Consider the following 20,691-nt stretch of genomic DNA (forward strand, 5'->3'; position numbering starts at 1 on the left):
CAGGGATGCGGACACTCTCCGCCCCGTGCGATAAGGAGGAGGAGCAGAGAGCCCAGGGATGCTGACCCTCTCCGCCCCGTGCGATGAGGAGGAGGAGCAGAGAGCCCAGGGATGCTGACCCTCTCCGCCCCGTGCGATGAGGAGGAGGAGCAGAGAGCCCAGGGATGCTGACCCTCTCCGCCCCGTGCGATGAGGAGGAGGAGCAGAGAGCCCAGGGATGCTGACCCTCTCCGCCCCGTGCGATGAGGAGGAGGAGCAGAGAGCCCAGGGATGCTGACCCTCTCCGCCCCGTAAGATGAGGAGGAGGAGCAGAGAGCCCAGGGATGCTGACCCTCTCCGCCCCGTGCGATGAGGAGGAGGAGCAGAGAGCCCAGGGATGCTGACCCTCTCCGCCCCGTGCGATGAGGAGGAGGAGCAGAGAGCCCAGGGATGCTGACCCTCTCCGCCCCGTGCGATGAGGAGGAGGAGCAGAGAGCCCAGGGATGCTGACCCTCTCCGCCCCGTAAGATGAGGAGGAGGAGCAGAGAGCCCAGGGATGCTGACCCTCTCCGCCCCGTGCGATGAGGAGGAGGAGCAGAGAGCCCAGGGATGCTGACCCTCTCCGCCCCGTGCGATGAGGAGGAGGAGCAGAGAGCCCAGGGATGCTGACCCTCTCCGCCCCGTGCGATGAGGAGGAGGAGCAGAGAGCCCAGGGATGCTGACCCTCTCCGCCCCGTAAGATGAGGAGGAGGAGCAGAGAGCCCAGGGATGCTGACCCTCTCCGCCCCGTGCGATGAGGAGGAGGAGCAGAGAGCCCAGGGATGCTGACCCTCTCCGCCCCGTGCGATGAGGAGGAGGAGCAGAGAGCCCAGGGATGCTGACCCTCTCCGCCCCGTGCGATGAGGAGGAGGAGCAGAGAGCCCAGGGATGCTGACCCTCTCCGCCCCGTAAGATGAGGAGGAGGAGCAGAGAGCCCAGGGATGCTGACCCTCTCCGCCCCGTGCGATGAGGAGGAGGAGCAGAGAGCCCAGGGATGCTGACCCTCTCCGCCCCGTGCGATGAGGAGGAGGAGCAGAGAGCCCAGGGATGCGGACACTGGCAGCTGGTCGTAGAGAACGGCTTACCTGAGTGAGGCCAACAGGTTCTGGGCAGAGGTATGTTTGTCTGAGGCATGTCTGCCATGTGCCACAACCATCCTTCAGCACAACCACCAGGCTTTACCTTGAGATGGCCATCACGAACGGCGTCAACTCCTGAGGCTCGTAGGCACGCGCGAAAGCCCAGCACACATAGCAGGCAGCGTCCCTGACGTTGGCCCCAACGCTGCAGGCACCCCGCTTCTCATCATAGGTCAGCGCCTTCAAGATCACTGTGACAACTGGCAGGAGACAAAAACAATGACAGCACACCATGAGGCTGGAGCACAGACAAGCCATGTGTCCAGATCACAAGAGTCAAAATCTGCTCAAAAACCACACAAAACTGAAAGGAAGACGAGTCCACCAGCTCAACGGCGAAGAAGCATTTTTGAATTTCCCAAGAACCATACAAAGGAATGCCAGTTCTTCAAAGCGCACACACAGCTAGGTTGCCACGTTGTGGTCATGCCAGGAGAGTGCAAAACTCAGAAGCCCACCACAGGACAGAAAGGACCGTATATTTATGAGAAGTGACGGTGACACTCACAGATGAGGAAGGACGTGAAGCCACGGGAAACCAACCCAAGTCTAGTTACTGAAGACTTCAGCAAGCTTGGGGAGGGAGGAAGCAGCCTGCCTAGAGAGGGTCTTGGAAGGTCCAGGACTGAGGAGCAGACACACACAGCCGCCCCCAGATCCCCCATGTGCATACGACTGTCAGCCTGTTTCACCATCTTGAGTGTCCACAGGAGCCAAGAGATGGGGTCACATGAACTTCTCTTCTGGTTCTAGTGAAAACATACAACCAACCGACAACTAGCCTTGAACTTACTATGTAAATCAGGCAAAGCCAGCCTTAAGGTCTGCCTGCTTCAGCTTCCCTAGTGTAGGGATTAAATGTGTGTGCCACCGTGCCCAGCACATTCACCCAAGTTTATTTGCAGCACTGTTCAAAACAGTTAAGTTACAGAGCCGACCTAGATGATATCCAGCAAGAGAAAAATGGATTAAAAATATATATGGTACATCTAAACCATTAAGTTTTATTCCACCATAAGTAAGACCAAATCAAGGGTTTCAGTCAATAAAGTGTCTGCAATGTAGACAGACAACACCATACAAAAGCTAAGCACGTTAAGATGTGTAACCGACAGCCAGCCTAGCCAGCTCAATGAGTTCCAGGATCCGTGAGAGAACCTGTCAAAAAAGAAGATGGACATCGACAGACTAAAGATACCTGACATTGACCTGACTTGCACATGCATGCCCAAGCACACACACACGTACACGCACACACCACACACACACAAACAACAAAACACTGATGAAAATGTCCTTATGAAATCCAGCACTGTGTGGAACAGCTATATACCAACAAAAAAATCAATTAAAAAGGGCTGAGGAAGTGTCAGTAAAGTGCTTGCCACACAAGCATGAGGGCGCCAGCACGCACATAAAAGCCAGGCATAGAGCTGCACCCCTGTAATCCTAGCACCGGAGACGCGGCGATAAGAGGATCCCTGGGGCCTGCTGGACAGGGACAACTCCAGATTCGGGGAAGACTCTCGTGTTAAAAACACTATAGAAAGAGAAGACACCCAACACTACCTCTGGCCTCCACAAACACACGTATATATGCGTATGTGCACACCTGTGTACACACACCACAAAAAATAACAAATGTTACTGAATCTGTTCTGTGTATTCCTGCATTTATGAATAGCCGCTTATTAAAGATGGGTACACTTCTCGAGGCTGAACCTTCTCATTTACTACATCACATAAGGGAATTTCATTTCTTTACTGTGCATAGGAGGCTGTGGGTGGACGTGTGTTTGCTGTGGCACAGACAGACACTACACTGCAGTAAGGAACACTACACGCCTCTCACTGGTGGTGTTTACGTGTGTTCAAAATAAGACTGGAGGACCAGGAATGCGGTTCAGTGGCACAGAGCCCAGGTGCCCAGCAAGTTCAGTTTCCAGCACCATGCCTAAGCAGAGACACAGGAACGTCCTGCCAGCGTCACAGTCTGGCAGTGTCCACAGCTGCGTGTTCTATGACATGGCAGGAGATTCCAAAACAATTTGGGGTTCTGTGATCACCCTTACGGTGGGAGCTGGACACAAACACTGAAGGCCATCAAGGCAGGATTCACAGCAGATACAGGAATCAAAAATTTAGTCAGTTACTAGCAGCAGATACAAAGGACATGCAAGGGTCCGAGACTCCAAAGGTGAGACAGACGGAGCACACCATTTCCAAGACTGCATGCCACCCTCAGAGCCCCCAACCTGTTGGCACCACTCTCGGGGGCGGGGGGGGGGGTGAAGTACCCATCTCTTGCATGTGCGATTATCCACCAGAAAACAGTTACCTGGAAATATAAAGGCAAAAAAACAAAAACAAAAAATCCTGAAAGACTGGCAATGTCATAAAACCAAAGCTCTGCCTTTTTGCTTCTAAGGACTGTTCTACATAAATATCAAAAGTAGTCACGGTTCAACGAAATCTAGTTCATATACTTGTGGTACGGGGGGGGGGGGGAGGCGCTGTAAAGTGTGTACAGGACAAGCGGTAGCTGAGAGGCCTGGACACACACATCCTACGGGAGCAACATGCTATGTAGTGCACCCTCATGAAGATGCTGAGGTCACCCAGCTTAAGAACCCCAATAAGATGTATCCCCCTGAGAAGTCTCACTTCTTGAACAGCACAGCATCAGGACATCTGACTTGGAGCAGACTGCGGCCTCTAGATGTCCCAGCACTTTCTCACATAAGTGGCCACCCTGAAGTCATGGGCATCACGCCGTGCCCAGTAAGTAGCCACCCCAGAGCCAAGCTATTCCTGGTCTCTTTACAGCCAATCTCTGAGTCAGCCCACCCACAGGAACAGCCCCCACATTCCAACGGCTTGGCCCAGCCCCACCTCCCATCATGCTGGAGGTACCTGTGGTTACAAAGGCTGGCTCCTCTGGGTCATTCTTGAGGTCCCTACAGCTCCTACTGAGCTCTCAACTAGCCTTACAGTCCCCCTCTCCACTGGAAATCCATTGCAAAGTATGTCCCAGAGACTCCCTCCTCTCCCTCTCCTCCCTCTCTCTCTCTCTCTCTCTCTCTCTCTCTCTCTCTCTCTCTCTCTCTCTCCCTCCCTCCCCCTCCACTCTCCATCCCTGGGAGACTCTCTGGAGCAAGAAGCAGATTAGCAGCAAGACAGAAGCTGAACGACTATTTATTACTCCTGTACCCACCTGATGTTTCCCCAAACATGGAACTAATGGTTAAATATAGACCTAGCAAAAAAGAACCATCACGGCTGCTGTAGATCAGGAATTAGATCTACAATTGTCTTAACTTGAATTATATCCAATCTCATTGATGAAAAGGCCCTCTGTTCTATCAAAACAGGCCTAGCTGAGCTGTTTGCTAGTATGTTGTTCAAATTCACAACTCTGTTAATTAACAGGGCTGCCCACTAGGGAGCCAACAATGTCAAGAAAATTGGCTGTGGCACCTGTGGGAAGCTAGTATCCATATATGTGGTGTCATTGCCAGCTGAACTCCCTGGAGCTCATGTAGGTACCATAGCCCAGATGCTCTGGGCAAGGCCAGCCAGCGAGCCTCTGGCCTCAGGGAAATCTGAATGTGTTCTCTAAGTGTCAACTTATCACTCCGCAGGACAAAACTAATTTCCAGACAGACAACTACGAGTGGCAGTGTCAGCATTCTCCGTGCCCACCCCACATTTCTCCTGCACCGCACCAGGAAAACGTCTGGTGCCACCCAAGAGCAACCCAACAGGCAGGTACAAACCTCGATCACCACAGGACCCAGGCAGAATGCCCAAGTTTCTGTCCCCAGCTGAAGTGAGATAATTTTGGAAATTAGCCCTTCTCATGAGAAAATCAAGTGACTGGTCTTGAAAGACTTCCTCAGGGTGTAATCCTGTTTACCGTTCAGAGAACCAACTGCCTAGGAGGACACCTGGTTGTTCCAACTGCCCATCTCACCTGATAGGCGGGAGTCCCAGGCTGCAAGTACCCACTCTCATCTTGCCTATCTCCAGGCAGAGCCAGGACCTTCAGCTATCACAAGACGTTGGGCCTCCCATGCCTACATTCTTCTTTAATTCTAACTTAGAAAAGCAGAAAGTAAAGCTCATCAGGGCTTCCGGCCCCACAGCCACCCACAGATGCCAATGTTGCCCAGCAAAAACCTGACTGGTCTGCATCTAATGTGGCCTACAGCCCAGTCAGCAATCTCCAAGGACCGCATCCTGGCCTTCCGTGTGCGGAGACACTAAAAGCCTCCACAGGCCCACAGCAAACACCGGGAGCTGATAAACAGCATGGCGCGAGGCAGCCAACAGCAAGGGCTGGCTGCTGAGTGCAGGCTGGCCCAGTCAGGGCTGGCTGCTAAGTGGGGGCTGGCCCAGTCAGGGCTGGCTGCTGTGATACGGGTCACCGCAAACGAACTGATTTGCAGAAAGAACAACTAGGGAAAGACAGCAACGACAGGGCCTATATATATATAAAAAAAAAAAAAAAAAAAAAAAAAAAAAATAGGGATGCCAGACTTGACTACTGCCTCCGATTCATCCCAAGGTGGTAAGAGCAGCAACGCGGCATGAGAAGACAGGTTGGGCCCACTTCTGCTGCTCCTAGGGTAGCACTTCTGTGGATGACCTCCTGGGCTGTGCCCAGCCTCTGCTGTGGGAAAAGAAGGCATTGGGTTTCCAGCTCTGCTATTCAGGGATCTAGGAAACAAAAGCCAGGGTATCTTTAGTGGCTACAAGGGCACTGGGCACTCACAAAGCTGGGCTCAGGGCAATGGTGATTTGGAACAAGAAACTCTTTCCCTTCACCCTTTATATAATCGTTATCACACAGAAATTCAGAAACAGCTTTCCAGACTCAACAGGTTTAAAATAAGGAAACTGTTCATAGCTCTGAACAAAAACCTTTCTCATGGTTCCAATTACACACTGCAAATGCATGTCAAATATATATATCATACCCCAGAGGGCTTCCTTTTGGCAACTTGGGAGTCCAGCAAGGTAATTTAAACACCCTCTCTCTAGACAGCATGGCATTTGTTTAACGCAGCCTGCCTAAGGAAGAAGCAGCCTCCAGGTGAGAAAAGCAATTTAACCCACAGAGCCCCACATTCCTCCCTGCGGGGTCTGTACAGGCATCCTGTGCATAAGCAGAAACCACCAGCCCATACACATCACCGCACAGTTACATCCCAACAGCCACTCAGCACACTAACCTAAAACAAGTTATCACACTGAGCAATCACGGGTTGTACAGGGTCTGAGGTATGTCTGCTGCAAGCCCCAGGCTTTGGTCGACCTTCCCAATTCAAACACGATGATAAAGAACTCTGGGAGATGAAGGTACACAGTGGCCTGAGCAATCCCAAGAGGAGAGTATGAAAAAAAACGTATGGAAAGTCAAGTCCTCCAATGCAGCCCAGGAGGCCAACAACAGGCAAGGTGCTGGCCACAGACAGACGGACATACCAGGGAGAGCAGTGTCTCCCACGCTAGGCTGAAATCCACGCAATATTCTGAGCCACCTCATCCTATGAGGGGAGCCGTACTCAGACTCTGAAACCGGCCCACTGAGCCTGAGCCTCACAGTCCTAGCCCCCGGGATCAGGTGAGTCTGCGGGACCTGCCCCTTGCACCACCAGCCATCGTACTGGCCTTAAGAATGTCTTCTATCTTGCTCAAGAAAGATGTCCTTGAATGTGCTGAAGATAGGAAGAATGATGCACAGCACATCAAGCTCCACAGACCTATGGGTAAATGTCCCATGGGCCATGCCAGAGTGGCCTCAGAGACCCCTCACTGACCTGCAGCGGCAGCATCCGGCCTATGGAATCCTCAACTGTGTGGGAAGAGAGGTGCACACAAGTGCATCTGGCCTCCCTCGAAGAGCCAGGAACAACTCACCTGCACTTGGGGAGTTCATGCTGCAGGATACACATTCCCAGATCTCACCTGGCTCTGCACTCTCCAGGGGCACTTCTGCGATTTACCTACTGAATAGGTCATTACATTAAGCCAACATTTAATCTAGAAAAAGGTTCTGCATTCATCTGGGTCCCAGGAACCCTCCAGCTATATAGCCAAGAGCCAAGGCCCACCTGGCACACAACCCAGCCAGGCGTCCTGAAGATCCCATGAGAAACTCCCACAGGCAGGTGCACAGCTACCAGCTTGGCAGTGCCCCTCACTCCAAAGCTGCTTCCCCACAAGACAGCCAGTCACAGGAGAAGACACTTCCACTCCAGGTAAGTCTCACTAGGGGAGGCTCTTTAGAAACTAAACTCTAAGTAAGTCCAACCGTCGATACCAGCCTCCTGGGTGGTACAGCAGATTCTTCTGGAAACAATGACAGAAACACACTGGTAAAATGCCCATACACACTTGCATCCCTATTGGCTGGAGAATCAGATGAAATGCACATAATGCTAGTAAGAAGTGTGAGGCACCTATAAACACAACACTCCTAATGGACCTGATGGGAGTAGAGAACAGAGGGAAGATGGCAGATGATAACACAAGCCCTGTGTAACACTATATTAAAATCTCAGCTATGCGGGTAGTTTATGTAGAGTCACATCTGGGACCGATAGCATGTGAGCATGCATGTGCGAGGGCATGCACATGCATGCACACGCGCGCACACACACACACACACACACACACACACACACACCCATCTGGAAATCTCTGCTAATTACAGTCTGTGCCCCGAGGCCAACCTTCTGGTTAGGACACTGTAGTTCTGAAAAACACACTGGGTCTTCCTGAACACTTCTCTGCAATCTTGTAAACCTTTAATTTCTTCAGAATGAAACAAAGTAGAAAGAAGAAAAAAAGAGGAGGAGGAGGAGAAGGAAGGAGAAGAGGAGGGGGAGGAGGGGGAGGAAAAGGAGAAGGAGGAGAAGGAAAAGGAGAAGGAGGGGGAGGAAGAGGAGGAGAGCTATTACTGATTTGGATATTAAGTACACCCCCAAAGGACTTCTGAGATGAATGGCTCACTACGGTGCTAACTTTAGCAGTGGATACTGATGGCCTCACCATGCCTGGCCAGTGGGGCCTGGCTGGAGGAAGTAGGCCACCAGGGAATGCTTTAAAATACTAGATGTCTTGCCTCAGCTTTTTCCTGGGTTTGTTTTCTGGCCCTAGTGTATCATGATGGCCCTGCCATGATGGTTTGTTTCATACCACAGGACCAACTGGTCCTGTGTGAAACCTTGGTCTCACAAGCCAAAGGAAACCTTCCCTCCCTGACAGCCTTTTCTCAGGCATACTGTCACAGCAATGAAGAGTAACTTGCACAAAAGTCAAAGCATGCTGAGGTCCAAGCAGAAGCCTAGGGTGTACAAGATGATAGTGATCTAAGAAGCACCCAAAAAAGCAGCCCAAATATCATCTGGATACGCAAGCAATGCCTTGACCCCAGCACAGGTTGTATTTGTGCAGATGTAACGATGACATCCCTCTCATTAACCACAAGATACATATGCAGTAGAGGCGCAAGGAAACAATGTTCTGTAGTTAGAATATCCGTGTCCCTCCAAAGGTCATGACCTGAAACATATGCACTTAAGTGTTGGTCCAGTGGGACCTAGGATCAGGGTGTGAAGGCCTCACAAGCTCAGAAGCCCCTTCCTCACGCAAGGACACAGCAATATGAGGAAGGGGTCTTTGTCTCACTCACAAGGTGCTAGCTACTTCATCTGGGACTCCCATCTCCAAACAATCACAAAGTAATTGTTCAGAATGAGGCGTTTTGTTACAGGCACCCAAAGGAACTGCATCAAGAAAAGCACAAGACTCTGAAAGGAATCCTGAATACACATGGCTCAGCCCCTGCCTACAGGGAAAGGCCAGAGGCCTTCTCCAGACATTAGCAGAGACATGGAGAAGGCATTGGTGAATGGTTAGGAATCTAGGACACCAACAAAACAGCCACTGGGCTACACTCACAGATGTCTGAGAGAATGTCCCAGCATGCACAGCAGAGCTTCCAGGTGAGGCCAGGCTTGATAGCTCAACACTGTAATTCCAGCACTCAGAAAGCTGGAATTACCAAGTGGATTTCTGTGAGTTCTGGGTCGCCCTGAGCCAGTGAATGAACCGTCTTTAAAACACACGCACACGCACCCCAAAACCAAACAAATAAAATGGCTTCTGTGAGAGCCCACATGGTCGTGGTGACAGAGAGGGAGGAAAAAGTGTTCTCTTGTGCCTCGATGTATTCCAGAGGGTTAGGAGACACCAAGAGTGAGCATGTAAGTTTTCAAGACAAGGGAGAAGTCAGAACGTTCCCCAGGGCTCTGTGCTTCTCTCACCAGGTAAGGCACACCCGCCCTGGCAGTGTTCCCTGCATGCCAGACAACCAAAGGCAGCAGTAACTACCTCTCCGTCCAAGGCGGTAGCCACCTCCCAGCCACGTCTACACCCTGGAAGTAACAGCTACCACGAAGGTGGCACAACAGGTCTTCGCTATCTGCCCTTTCAGAAGACTGAAAAGTCATCTTCATAGACAAGACACTGTTCCATATGACAAGTGGGTTCGGAAGAGGGGGAAATGAGCTGCAGCTGCTACAAATGAAATACGGGATCCAAGTGCCATCAGGTGCTCTGACAGCAACCGACCAAAAAAAGATGACAGATGAGGCTGGCGGGAAAAGCCAGACGTCCATGGGAACACCCAATTCACTTTCCCCTTTACCAGGTATAGGCCAACTGAGGCCTAAACTTAGAGCCTAGACAAGATGACTGGAGGCCTCTGCCTAAATAAGCTCATGAGAGGTTTCCCCTGAATGCTGGACTGAAAGGCAAACAGGTAAGCCTTCCGGGTTATCCTGTCCCTTGGATTCCATCTTTCTTGTCTTGACAGAATGCTCAAACACCCCACAGACTTTACGGCACCTGCCCATGACACAGCGTGCGCACCGGCCACATCCCAGCTGCCCATGACTGGGTATGTACACAGTTCCACAGGCCCCACAACACAGGTCCACATGGGATTCCACAACTGCACCTTCCCTTCTCTGTGCTCTGTGCTGGCATGACTAGACATGCCAACAGCCCCATGAACCCCATCCTGTATTATCCAAACAAAATCAAGTTGGGATATCCAAGCAAGGTCAGTATGGCCCCCCCAGGGAAGCAGAACACAAACCCTTCAACACAGTGCAAGGGGGTAAGCTTCTCACAACTGCCAAAACACACAAGTAATACAACAAACAAGTTCATGGGATGTGGTTAGAGGTCCTGCCAGAAGTTTAGTGGCGCCCAGCAAAGGCACAGGAAAAGGCCACCAAGCTGACAAAAAGACTCAATACCTTCTCCATCATCAGCCAGCCAGCATATCTGCTAGCTCTCAAAGACACTCAAGTGCTAACCTCCAGCCTGGCCAAACCTGCCCAGGTTTACACTCAGGACTGCACTGGTCTTTTCAAGTGATCCTAGTGGTGCTTTGCCAAGTAAGCACTCCTGGAGGTCATTTTCAACATGACCTCCCTGGCTCCCTTTATCTCTGCCATGGTTCCTTCTGTTACCACCCTAGCCACTGTCCCAGAGGCAAGGACCTGCCTCCTGACACCAACACAGGCCACCACGGAGGAAGGGTGTGGCATGGCAGGGCCATGCAGCCCGAGCAAGGGCATGCACCTCTGCTGATGCTGTGCTGCTGGCTCAGAAACACCCACAGCTAATGACAGAGTGGCAAGCGCAACAGCATAAGAAGCAAAAACAGCGTCCAGGAGGATTAAAGGCTAAACCAGGAAGTCGAGACCAGTTCTACCTGACTTACAGCCAGGGTCCCCAGCCCCAAGGGCCAGGCCACCAGTGGCCCAAGACAGTGACCCTGTCTCTAGCCTTTTGGAACGTCACAGATGTCTCAGAGACAGCAGGATCCCAGGAGATTGCAGTGTCAGAGAAGTGCCCTAACCCAAGGCAATATTGCAAGAGATGCACAAGACTCCAGGAAGAGCAGGTGACCCAAGGTCACAGAGGGCACATCTAACATGGTAGCAAGTCCTTAGTCATGGTTAACCTCAAGCCTGGCACCCACCTTTAACTAAGTGATTGAGAGGGTCTGGTGTCGCCATTCCACCTATCTAACAACTTTCCTGGCCATGGCCTAGTGTGTACAGCCCGCTAAGAATGCGGGCTTCCTACCAACACACTGCCAGCAGCTGGCCGTGGCTACCGATTCCAAAGGATGCTCAGTTAGTATCTGCAATTATGAATTCTAACCGCCATCCCTTGTATTCCCGGCGGGACTCCATAAAGAAAGCTTTGGGTTGGGGCAGGAGTGCCCATCACAGGCAGGGACAGCTCACAGGCGTACAACATTCATTCTTCCTGCACTCATTTTCTCTGGAAAACCAAGTCGCTGAAGGAGGATGATTGTGGTTTAGAAGTGTCCAAACCAAACGGAAAGGCTCATGTATTACAGACTAGGTTCCCAGCTGTTGGAGCCAATCACTGCAAGGTGACCAAATCAGGAGGGTGCTGGCTTAATACATTAATCTACTGACAGATGTTTAATGTGATGACATTACTGGGAAGAGGAGGCGCTTTAGGAGGCAGAAGCTTTTGGAGGAAATAGGTCAGTGAAGGGGTAGCTATTTAAGGGCCAAACACCTCTCCCTCCCTCCCTCCCTCTTGGGCACCCTGAGACAAGCCATACCTTCTTCCTCCATATACTGGCACCACCATGCTATTTTGTCTCAGCTTAAGCCAAAGGAATGAACAGGTCTAGCCAATCTTGGACTGACCTATCTGAAACTTGAGCCACAATAAACCTTTCCTCTTATGTCAGGCACTTTGTCACAGCCACAAAAGGGTGAGTTACATAGAAGACACAGCCTTGAAGTCACTATCACCTTATGGGGCCAAGTGTGAGTGCACTACGCCTGGACTCAAGACCAAGGACAAAGCCCGGACGCCCACGTAGAAGCTAAGAGCTCCTATCTACCGGCTACATGCACCTCAAGCCCCTTCCCTCATCCCCATAAGCCCAATGTACCAGGGTGAAGCAAGCCAGTGGGTCTCAGGAGCTACAGTAATCTGTTCACAATAGGCCCTTCACACAACAGGACTGGCAAGCATAAAAATAAGAATAGAGAACAAACACATGGAGCGCCCACAAAGGCACACCAAGGTCCGCTCTCAGCTTTCTCCGCTCTGCCAGACATGCAGGGCCCAGGAACTACGTGGAGCAGTTTCAGCGTCCTGCTGCCACAGCTAACCTCAAGTTCTAGACCCTGGGTTCTCCAGCCAACAAAATCAGCTGCACAACTCCCCAGGAAAATCAGAAGGCCACATGTCACCTCCACTACCAGGAAGGCTGGCCAGGAAATCACAGAAGACAAGATTGGTCAGTGGGAAAGTAAGCTCAGCAAGTGGAAGGTTCTGGTTACGTAGCAAGATTTCTCAATAAAATATTTTACATCAATCGGCCAGCAAGAGAGGTCAAGGTGTTTGTGCCCAACCTGACAATTTAAGTTCTATCCCAGAGGTCTACATGTTAGAAGAAAACATCCCAAAAGCTGCCCCTTGACCTCCATATGTGTACACAACTTGCATGAAAGACATACAAAATAAAAATAAATGCAACTTCAATTTTTTTCATCAAATGGCATAAACACCATCAAAACCTCTAAAATTATAGAAAGGTGTGGGTGGACAGGCACCCTGAGTGTACTACAGAGCCAAATAGGACAGTATCACCCACGCCATACACAGCTCAGGTCTGGCCCTACGCTGATATCCACTTTCGAAAACAAACAAACCAAATCAGGTAACACAAGTAGACAGGCTTTATGATGTACATGACCCATAGAGGCACATGAGCAAGAAGAACTGAGACACATACTTCCTTGACACCTTCCTTCACCTAACAATACATTATTACACACAGAATGCCAATTCTAACTAAATAATTGTGAAATAATAGTAAAAGGATTAAAGACACTTTTAAAGGTTTGGGGGTTTTGTTTTGTTTTTGAGGTGGGTCTCACTAGCCCTGGCTCACTTTGAAATCACAGAAATCCACTTAGCACTGTTTCCCAGATGTTCAGATTAAAGGTGTAACCCACCACGTCCAGTTAAAAGCCCATCCTCAACGCATGTGTGCGTGTATTTAGACACATTCCTATGCTGTGCACAAACAAACAAAATACACTAAAGAGAATGGTAACTACAGATTGATGTGACACAGACACTGTCGAGGGTATACAAAGACCAACAGGGTAACAGAAAATACCTGCAAATCTACCAAGGGTTTAGTCTCCATACTACATACCCTCCCCAGGCATGGCACGAGGCAGAATGGGGCAGGTGGACCACAAGTTTAAGGTCACCACGAAACACATTCTATCTCAAACACAAACCTCTCTCGACAGCACCTCCACCCCCACATACATACCAGGTATGGGCTGCTGGTTTTCTTTGAGCTGTGCTTCTTTGGAGACATCAGCTGGGTAGACCATGGTGTTCTCCAATGTGTGTTCTACTTGCCTCATTATCCTGAGTGCTCAGATGGTTAACGTGTCTGCCACCATACCCAGCCAAAACATATGTACCTCTTGAAGAGACATTTGCCCAAACAGACACACAGACAGCAACAAATACATGAGAAGATGCTCAGTATCATTAGTTACGGAGACAAATGCAAGCCAAAATTGCATCAGCGTGCTCCTTCTTACCCATCAGATTGGGCATAAAAGTTGGCCTCCGTTTTTCAGAAGGACGACTGGGGTGCGAACTACTAGAGGTGTAGGACAGCCCTGTGCCGTGAAGGGCAGCAGGGTGGAAGGGCACTGCCACGTGGTGAGCACTAGAGGGAAGACAGGGAAACTGCAACCAACCACGACTACTGTAGAAGTGTCCACAGCAAAACTGTGACAGCCAGGAGGAGACAACCCAAACATCAATGCATTCCATCTTTAAAAAGGAATGAAGTTCTGAAACACGGGTGAACTTTGAATTCACTGTATTCGGCAAAAGGAGCCTGATCCAAAAGTTCTAACTTACTAATTCAAGATACTGAAAACAAACTGGGAGTTGTCAGTGTTAGGGAAGGGTACGGTGACTATGGCTGGGCTCTGGCGTCTTCTGTGCTGAGAAAAATGTCTTGGAACAAGACAGAAGCAAAGGCTGTGCAATCCTCTATCCCACATGTCACCCAATCACTCACTGTAAAGTGCTCAGTGAGTCTGGAAGATGGCCCCATCAGTAAAGAAAAGCCTTGCAAGAGTGAAAGGACCTGAGTTCAGCCCCCAGAACCCCATGTTTTGTTTTGTTTATATAATAATAATATTAATAATAATAACAACGCCAGGCGTAGTGGTGTGTGCTGTAACCTCAGTTCTGAGAAGACGAAGACTGGGCAGCCATCCTAGCCTACCAGAGATGCTCCAGGCCAATGAGAGTACCTGCTTCAGAAGGTGGAAGGCAAGGTGGAAGGCTAGAGGGCTGGCTCAGTGGCTATGAGCACCTCTGACTCTTGAATGAGACTCAAGTTCAGTTCCCAGCACCCACACTGAGTGGCTCACCAACAGCCTTTAACTCCATTTCCACATCCAACACCCTTCTTCTGGGCCTCCACAGACACCTGTACAAAATTAAAAATAAAATCTCTTTGTCTCACAAGAGCTTTGGCGCTTTCTAAACCAGCGCACCACAAGGACAAAGCCATGTTCAGCTTCGTGCCAAGATTGTGAAGCCCAGTGGTGATAAACCAGGCAGATCTCTGCTCCAGCTTGAGGTGAACTCAGATCTCCAGGGCAGCTGCTGCAGCAACTCAATATCACCGTGGCCAAGGAAACTGAAGTTGATGATGGTCAGAAAGCTATTATAATGTCTGTACCAGTTCCTTGGCTGAAATCTTTCCAGAAAAATCCAAGTCTGGCTAGTTTGTGAATTGGAGAAAAAGTTCAGTGGAAGCACATAGTCTTCATTGCTCGGAGGAGAATTCTGCCCAAAACAACCCGGAAAAGCCTCGTAAAAATACGCAGGAGCCCCCCAAAGCCGCACCTGACTGCAACACCCAATGCCATCCTTGGTCTTCCCAAGAGAAACTGTGGGTAAGAGGATCCATGTGAAACTGATGGCAGCCGGCTCACAAAGCACAGAACAATGGGGAGCACACAGGTGAAACTTTTTCTAGTGTGTGTAAAAAGCTCACAGGAAAAGGATAAGTTGGAATTCCCAGATTTTCAGTTGTAAAGAAAATAACTGAATAAAGTGTCATTCGTAGTTAATTAATTAATTAATGAAGATCAGACCTTTAAGAAAAGTGAACGAGGAATGTCACCTGAGATTGTCCTCTGACCTCTTCACACCTGTGTTTACATACATGTTCATTCACATACATGGGCATTCACACATGTATACACAAATCCAAAGAACAATTTTGTAGAACACTACAGGAAAAATTTAAATAAAAGATGAAACTGCCAGGCTTGGTAGAACACACCTTTAAGTTCAGCACTCGGGAAGCAGAGGCAGGTGGATCTCAGTGAGTTCGAGGGCAGCCTGGGCTACAGTTAAGAAAACCATCACACAGAAAAGGAGGAAATCAAAATGACCATCTTGAAAAAGTAAAAGACACCACTGCAGCAGACAGGGAGTGATGGGCTCAGGACACAGCCAAGCAGAAAGCATAACCCTGAAGATCAAGCTTGGCAAACAAAGCATCACAGCAGACGAGCAGACACACTGCTGTGGAGAGGCCAGAGAGAGAAGACGGGGTGAGCTCAATGCACATCTCTGCCTATTCACCAGGATTACTATCATATTTCTTATACTAGTAGTATGTGTAGCATGAGGGGGAAAAAGAAATCTTCATGTCAGTTTTTCACCTTTCCCTGTCCCTGTTCAGATTACCTTCTGTCTAAGGCTGTGAGCAGAGCAAACGGGCCCAGGAGACCACGATCCTGGGCTACACCTGGAAGAGCAACAAGTCCCAAGCAGGGCCAGAAGACAAGGCCCTGAGCTGCACTGCTCTGGGGGAGCAAGCAGGTGAGGAAAACTGTGGGAATCCTTGAGACTTGGCCCAAGTTCACAAACCCAAACTGAGTTTCCCAATCAAAGACAAAGCGAGCCGCTGCACAGAGTTTCAGGTTTCCCTTTAGACACAGAGCATTGGCGCCGACCAACACCAGGAGGGGTGGGAAGAGCCAGGGACTGTTTACACAAACACAAACAAAAAAGCCTTTCACCCTCGATCATTCACCCTGAAGGTGCTTAAAGAGCCACAAGGAACCCAGTTCCACACAGCTCAGAGGCAAAAGAGCCAGGAGAAAGAACATGTGCCCTGAACAAGCTGCCCACAGGCCACATTCTGTGCAGCCAGGCCTCCAGCCACAGTCACCATGAGCAAGACCACTTACCCTCACTGGTCCTTGTAGAGAAAGTGTCCTACCTACCTACTCAACAAAATAAATTATCTCCAATCTATAAAAGCTCAGAGTGGCATCACCATAATAACGAAATTAAAACTGAAGCGATGGTATCACACACCCGAGCCTTCAGGTCCCCCTCAGAAAAACAGACGACAAACACTGAAACTTGCTCACACACTTCGGCCCCATCTCACCAGAACTGCCCAACTCTGCACCGCCAAACTAAGAACAGAGTAAATGAAACCCAACGATAGTCTTAGTTTTGTTTCAAATGAGAAACCAAGGACACTGCTGCCAGGCATGCTCAAGAACCAGCCTATGGAGTTCGCACGGCCAAGGAAAGCGTTAGATGCAGCCCTGGCCCTACACAAAACTGTAAAACTGCTTAACACATGGAGGGTTTTCTTGTTGTTTTGCTTTTTTTTTGGGGGGGGGGATAATTCGGTTGCAGGTTCTCGAGCGTGAACTCTGTAGACGAGAACGTTGTGTTCCAGTGTCAAAAGGCTGGACACACCTGAGTCCTAAAGTCTGCCTGGCAGCACTAAGGGCCACATTAACATGTCCACCTCCTGCCTTGTGGCAAGTGAGGACCCTAAGGCTGTGGGATGGGGCACAGGCCCACTGGCCAGTAACCAGTGATCACAGCCCACATCTGGCTAGCCATCCTGGAGAGGTTCTGGGCAGTAAGAGCAAAGAGGGAGGAAAGCGGATCACCCCCACCTTGGCCAGATGCCCTGCTGGGCCTGCAGAAGCTGAGCAGCTCTGTCTACTGACTGGCAGCACTGGGCCCCTGGGCTACAGCTTCAGGTCTGGCCTTTGGCTTTGAGCAAAACAAGAGCAGTGCCTAGGGCCAAACCCAAGTCTAGGAAAGTGTCCAGACCACTAGAAACAGAGCTTTCCACAGCCCAGCCAGGGCTTACCTTAATACAGATAAACTAGGAGAGAGGCTTGGGAAGAAGATGAAGGGGTGCTGGGAAGGGCCATCCAACACCTCAGGGCTAGCTTTAGACCAGGACTCTCAGGAACTTGGCAGAATAATTTGTTTCTTTGGATAGCCTCTCACTACTACAACTCTAACTGAAAAGAAATTAAAACTAAGAAACCCTAAGAGACAGCCTCTTCAATGGGAAAGAAGTCAGGGACGCAAGGCTGAAAACAGACTCCTAAGACCTGGGACAGGCCCTGGGCCTTCTGCTACTCCTCCTAAAGCTCAGAAGTACAAGACTGCCACAAACCTCAAAACCCTGTACACCTCCCCCGGAATCTGGAACTGGGCAGGAGCTGTGCTGTCCTTCTGCCACCCAAGGGCCCTGTACTCCTATCCCAGTCATGGTACCGGTACAGACCTGCCTAGAACTGCCCCTGGGGCACCACAGGACACTGAGAAGCTGAAACCAGGCCTGTGACATCACTAAAGCAATTCCCATTTCCTTTTTACTTTCCAGATGTTCCCCACAAAAAAAAAAGCATAAAAAAATTAAGAGATAAAAATCATCTTCTGACTATTTGTAAGGAGGTAAAAAATATAACTGATTCCCTTCCTTCTTCAAAGATGTTCTGTGAGAGAGGCTGCTGCATGAAACGACTGACCAGGCCTGGCCAAGTGTATGCTGACCCCTCTTACACACCACACAGCCCTGAGTTGCATCAAAGGAGACTATCAGCCTAGCCGAAGCACAGGTGAAAGGATGGAAGGGACAGGAAGGAAACTCGGGCCATGCCACGCCGCGGAGGAATGCCCATGCTACGGGGACTGCACTGCTGCCTTCCGCACCCTGCGGAGCAGGAGCCAAGAGGGTCTGGTGCGGCTGGCTGGACTCCGGCACTACCTACACCCCACAGCACCTGTCTGCACTCAGCCCCACAGCTTCCCTCCCACGCCACATGATGCAACTGTCACCTCCCAGCCTAGGTTCCTGGAGGTTACCTAACCCTCCGTTCTGTGCTCACCTAACTTTGGTAAATCAGGTGCACTGCCGTTCCTGTGACTACACGGACTGAGGCAAGTGGCCCTCAGCACAAGGAGCCACAGGGAAGAGCTCACTGAAGACCAACTGCCACGCCCAGTCCCCTCCCCCTCTCAGAAACTTGATCAAGACATCTAGGTCACATAGAGGACTGAGAACAAACATAAGGCTTCAGACCTCACCAAAGGTAAAAACAAAAACCACCAAACTGCCTTTTTTAAAATAAACATCTGGGTGATTTGCCTGCATGTATGACGATGCCTGGTGCCCTCAGAGACCAGAAGAGGGCATCACATCCCTGGGACAGTAGCTACAGATAAGTTCTGAGCCACCAGGTGGGTGCTGGGAATTGAACCTGGGTCCTCTGATACAATAGCCAGTGCTTTTTATGCTAAGCTCTCTCCAGCCCCTTCCTTCACTCTAGAAGGAATAAGCTAAGAGGGCAACGAGGATAGGGAACTCAGCAGGAGGAGACGCATCAGGAGGCTACAAGCACAAGAGCCTTCCAGGAAGGACCAAAGCGGCCCGGCCACTCCCTGACCTACCCAACAGAACCCATAAAAAGCCCAAGGTCACAGCTACCATCAACTCAGTTCTTTCAACTGCAAGCACTAAGGAAGCCAAGCCCTGCAGGAGACAGAGTTGAATCCCTGCATACAGTCCCCAAGCCCTCCCATCCCATCAGAAATCATCACTGAAATACGCAGAGAAGTTACAACAAGGTATCAAACCAGAGATCCTGTCGAATATATTTCATGGAAACGTTAGAAGATACAGTTAAGGAAACTGAGACTTTATGAGAAATCTCATAAAGCTAGAGATTGCCCTTCATCAAAATCTGGAGCACCTGGATGCCATCAGGCCACAGATGCCAAATCATGTAGGAAAATGGTGGCAAGGCTGGGCTTTAAAACAGGAAGTGATCATTAAATGCCACTCTTCAGACCAGAGCTGCGTGAGGACCTTTCTTTGACGTTGTAAAACTGCATTAAATCAATGTCCAAGTACTCAGGGGATGAGTAGAGCATTATTTACACTATGAAATGCAGAAAACAAAACACCCAGGAGTTAGAAGGAAGAGGGAAGGAAATGCAGAAGCTATACAGCAGCAAAGACAGGACTGACCCAAGCAAGAAGGTGGCACGGATTCGAGGAGTACAGTCCCCAAGACAGAAGGGAGGGAGAGCCCCCAGGAGGATGTAGGAGGTGGCACAGAGGCAGGGGACTTAAGCCTCTTTTGCCACTAAGCAAGTCAATTAAAAATATCTGAAATCAAATTAGAATCAAGGAGTAAATAACAAATACTCAGTGAAAGGTGAGTGGGAGTGTGGGAAAGGGTCAGACATCCAGCAAGTTCCTACTAACCTTCCCCTGAGCCCGGCTTGCCCCAGCTGCCCCACAACAAAAGTGCAGCAGAAATGGATGATGGTAATTCTCAATCTGGCCTCCTACTTTGCTCTCTTCAAGTCCTGAGATACCCACGGGCTCTCATCTTCTATGGAACCCTCTAAAGAGGCAGAGCAACCAGGGGACAAACAGCACCATACTGGACAGCCTCAGTAAACACCCACAGAGAACTGCCCAGAAGCCCTGTTCAGAAAGCTGGTGAAAATCTCAAGCCAGAGCATAATTTGCTACCTAGCAAGACGAGAGGAATCCCAGGGAACTGCTGTTCTTGTAAGAAAGCACTTGTTTTTAATTCCTCGTATAAATGAGACAAATGTAACTGAATTAAGTTTTAAAGAATTAAACACAAAGGTGAAGCCAAGTACAATCTTCAGTCTTAAACGGGATGGGGGGGGGGGCGGCAGTGCTCCAACCCTAGGGAACCTGCCCTTGTGTTTTGGTGCTCTGGCCCTTGCCAGCAGCTTCAGATATGACCAAGAGCCTGGCAACCATCACACCATCCTTTCCCTGTCCCCAAACTGACATTACATTCCAGCCTTCACTGCAGCCTGTGCAAGCCTCAGAACAAATAAGTAAATGGGGAAGGGGGGGGACTCCAAAATGTAAAATCTGAGTTAGTGCTTAGAGAGGGGGTGTGAAAGTGTACACACTGCCGACGCCCAAATGACAGACAGCACATGTCAGCTCCACAAGCAGTACAGGCCCTGGGCATGTCCCGGCAGGTCCCTGTGACGAGGCAGCGAGGTTAGCATCCTC

General features: G+C 50.0%; 1 protein-coding gene and 1 pseudogene across 2 annotated transcripts in view; one reads left to right on the top strand and one right to left on the bottom strand.

Annotated features, from left to right (window-relative positions):
- The window catches only part of Tbcd (tubulin folding cofactor D), a 163,518-nt gene that overhangs the window by 77,688 nt on the left and 65,139 nt on the right, over window positions 1-20,691 (bottom strand). For both annotated transcript variants that reach the window (XM_021654200.2, XM_021654203.2), the window contains exon 14: window positions 1,201-1,357. In XM_021654200.2, coding sequence (XP_021509875.1) covers window positions 1,201-1,357 — 157 coding nt within the window. The remainder of the gene's footprint in view (window positions 1-1,200; window positions 1,358-20,691) is intronic.
- On the top strand, window positions 3,108-15,383 carry LOC110558992 (small ribosomal subunit protein eS7-like; annotated as a pseudogene).

This window comes from Meriones unguiculatus, chromosome 7 (assembly GCF_030254825.1).
Source record: "Meriones unguiculatus strain TT.TT164.6M chromosome 7, Bangor_MerUng_6.1, whole genome shotgun sequence".
Taxonomy (NCBI): domain Eukaryota; kingdom Metazoa; phylum Chordata; class Mammalia; order Rodentia; family Muridae; genus Meriones; species Meriones unguiculatus.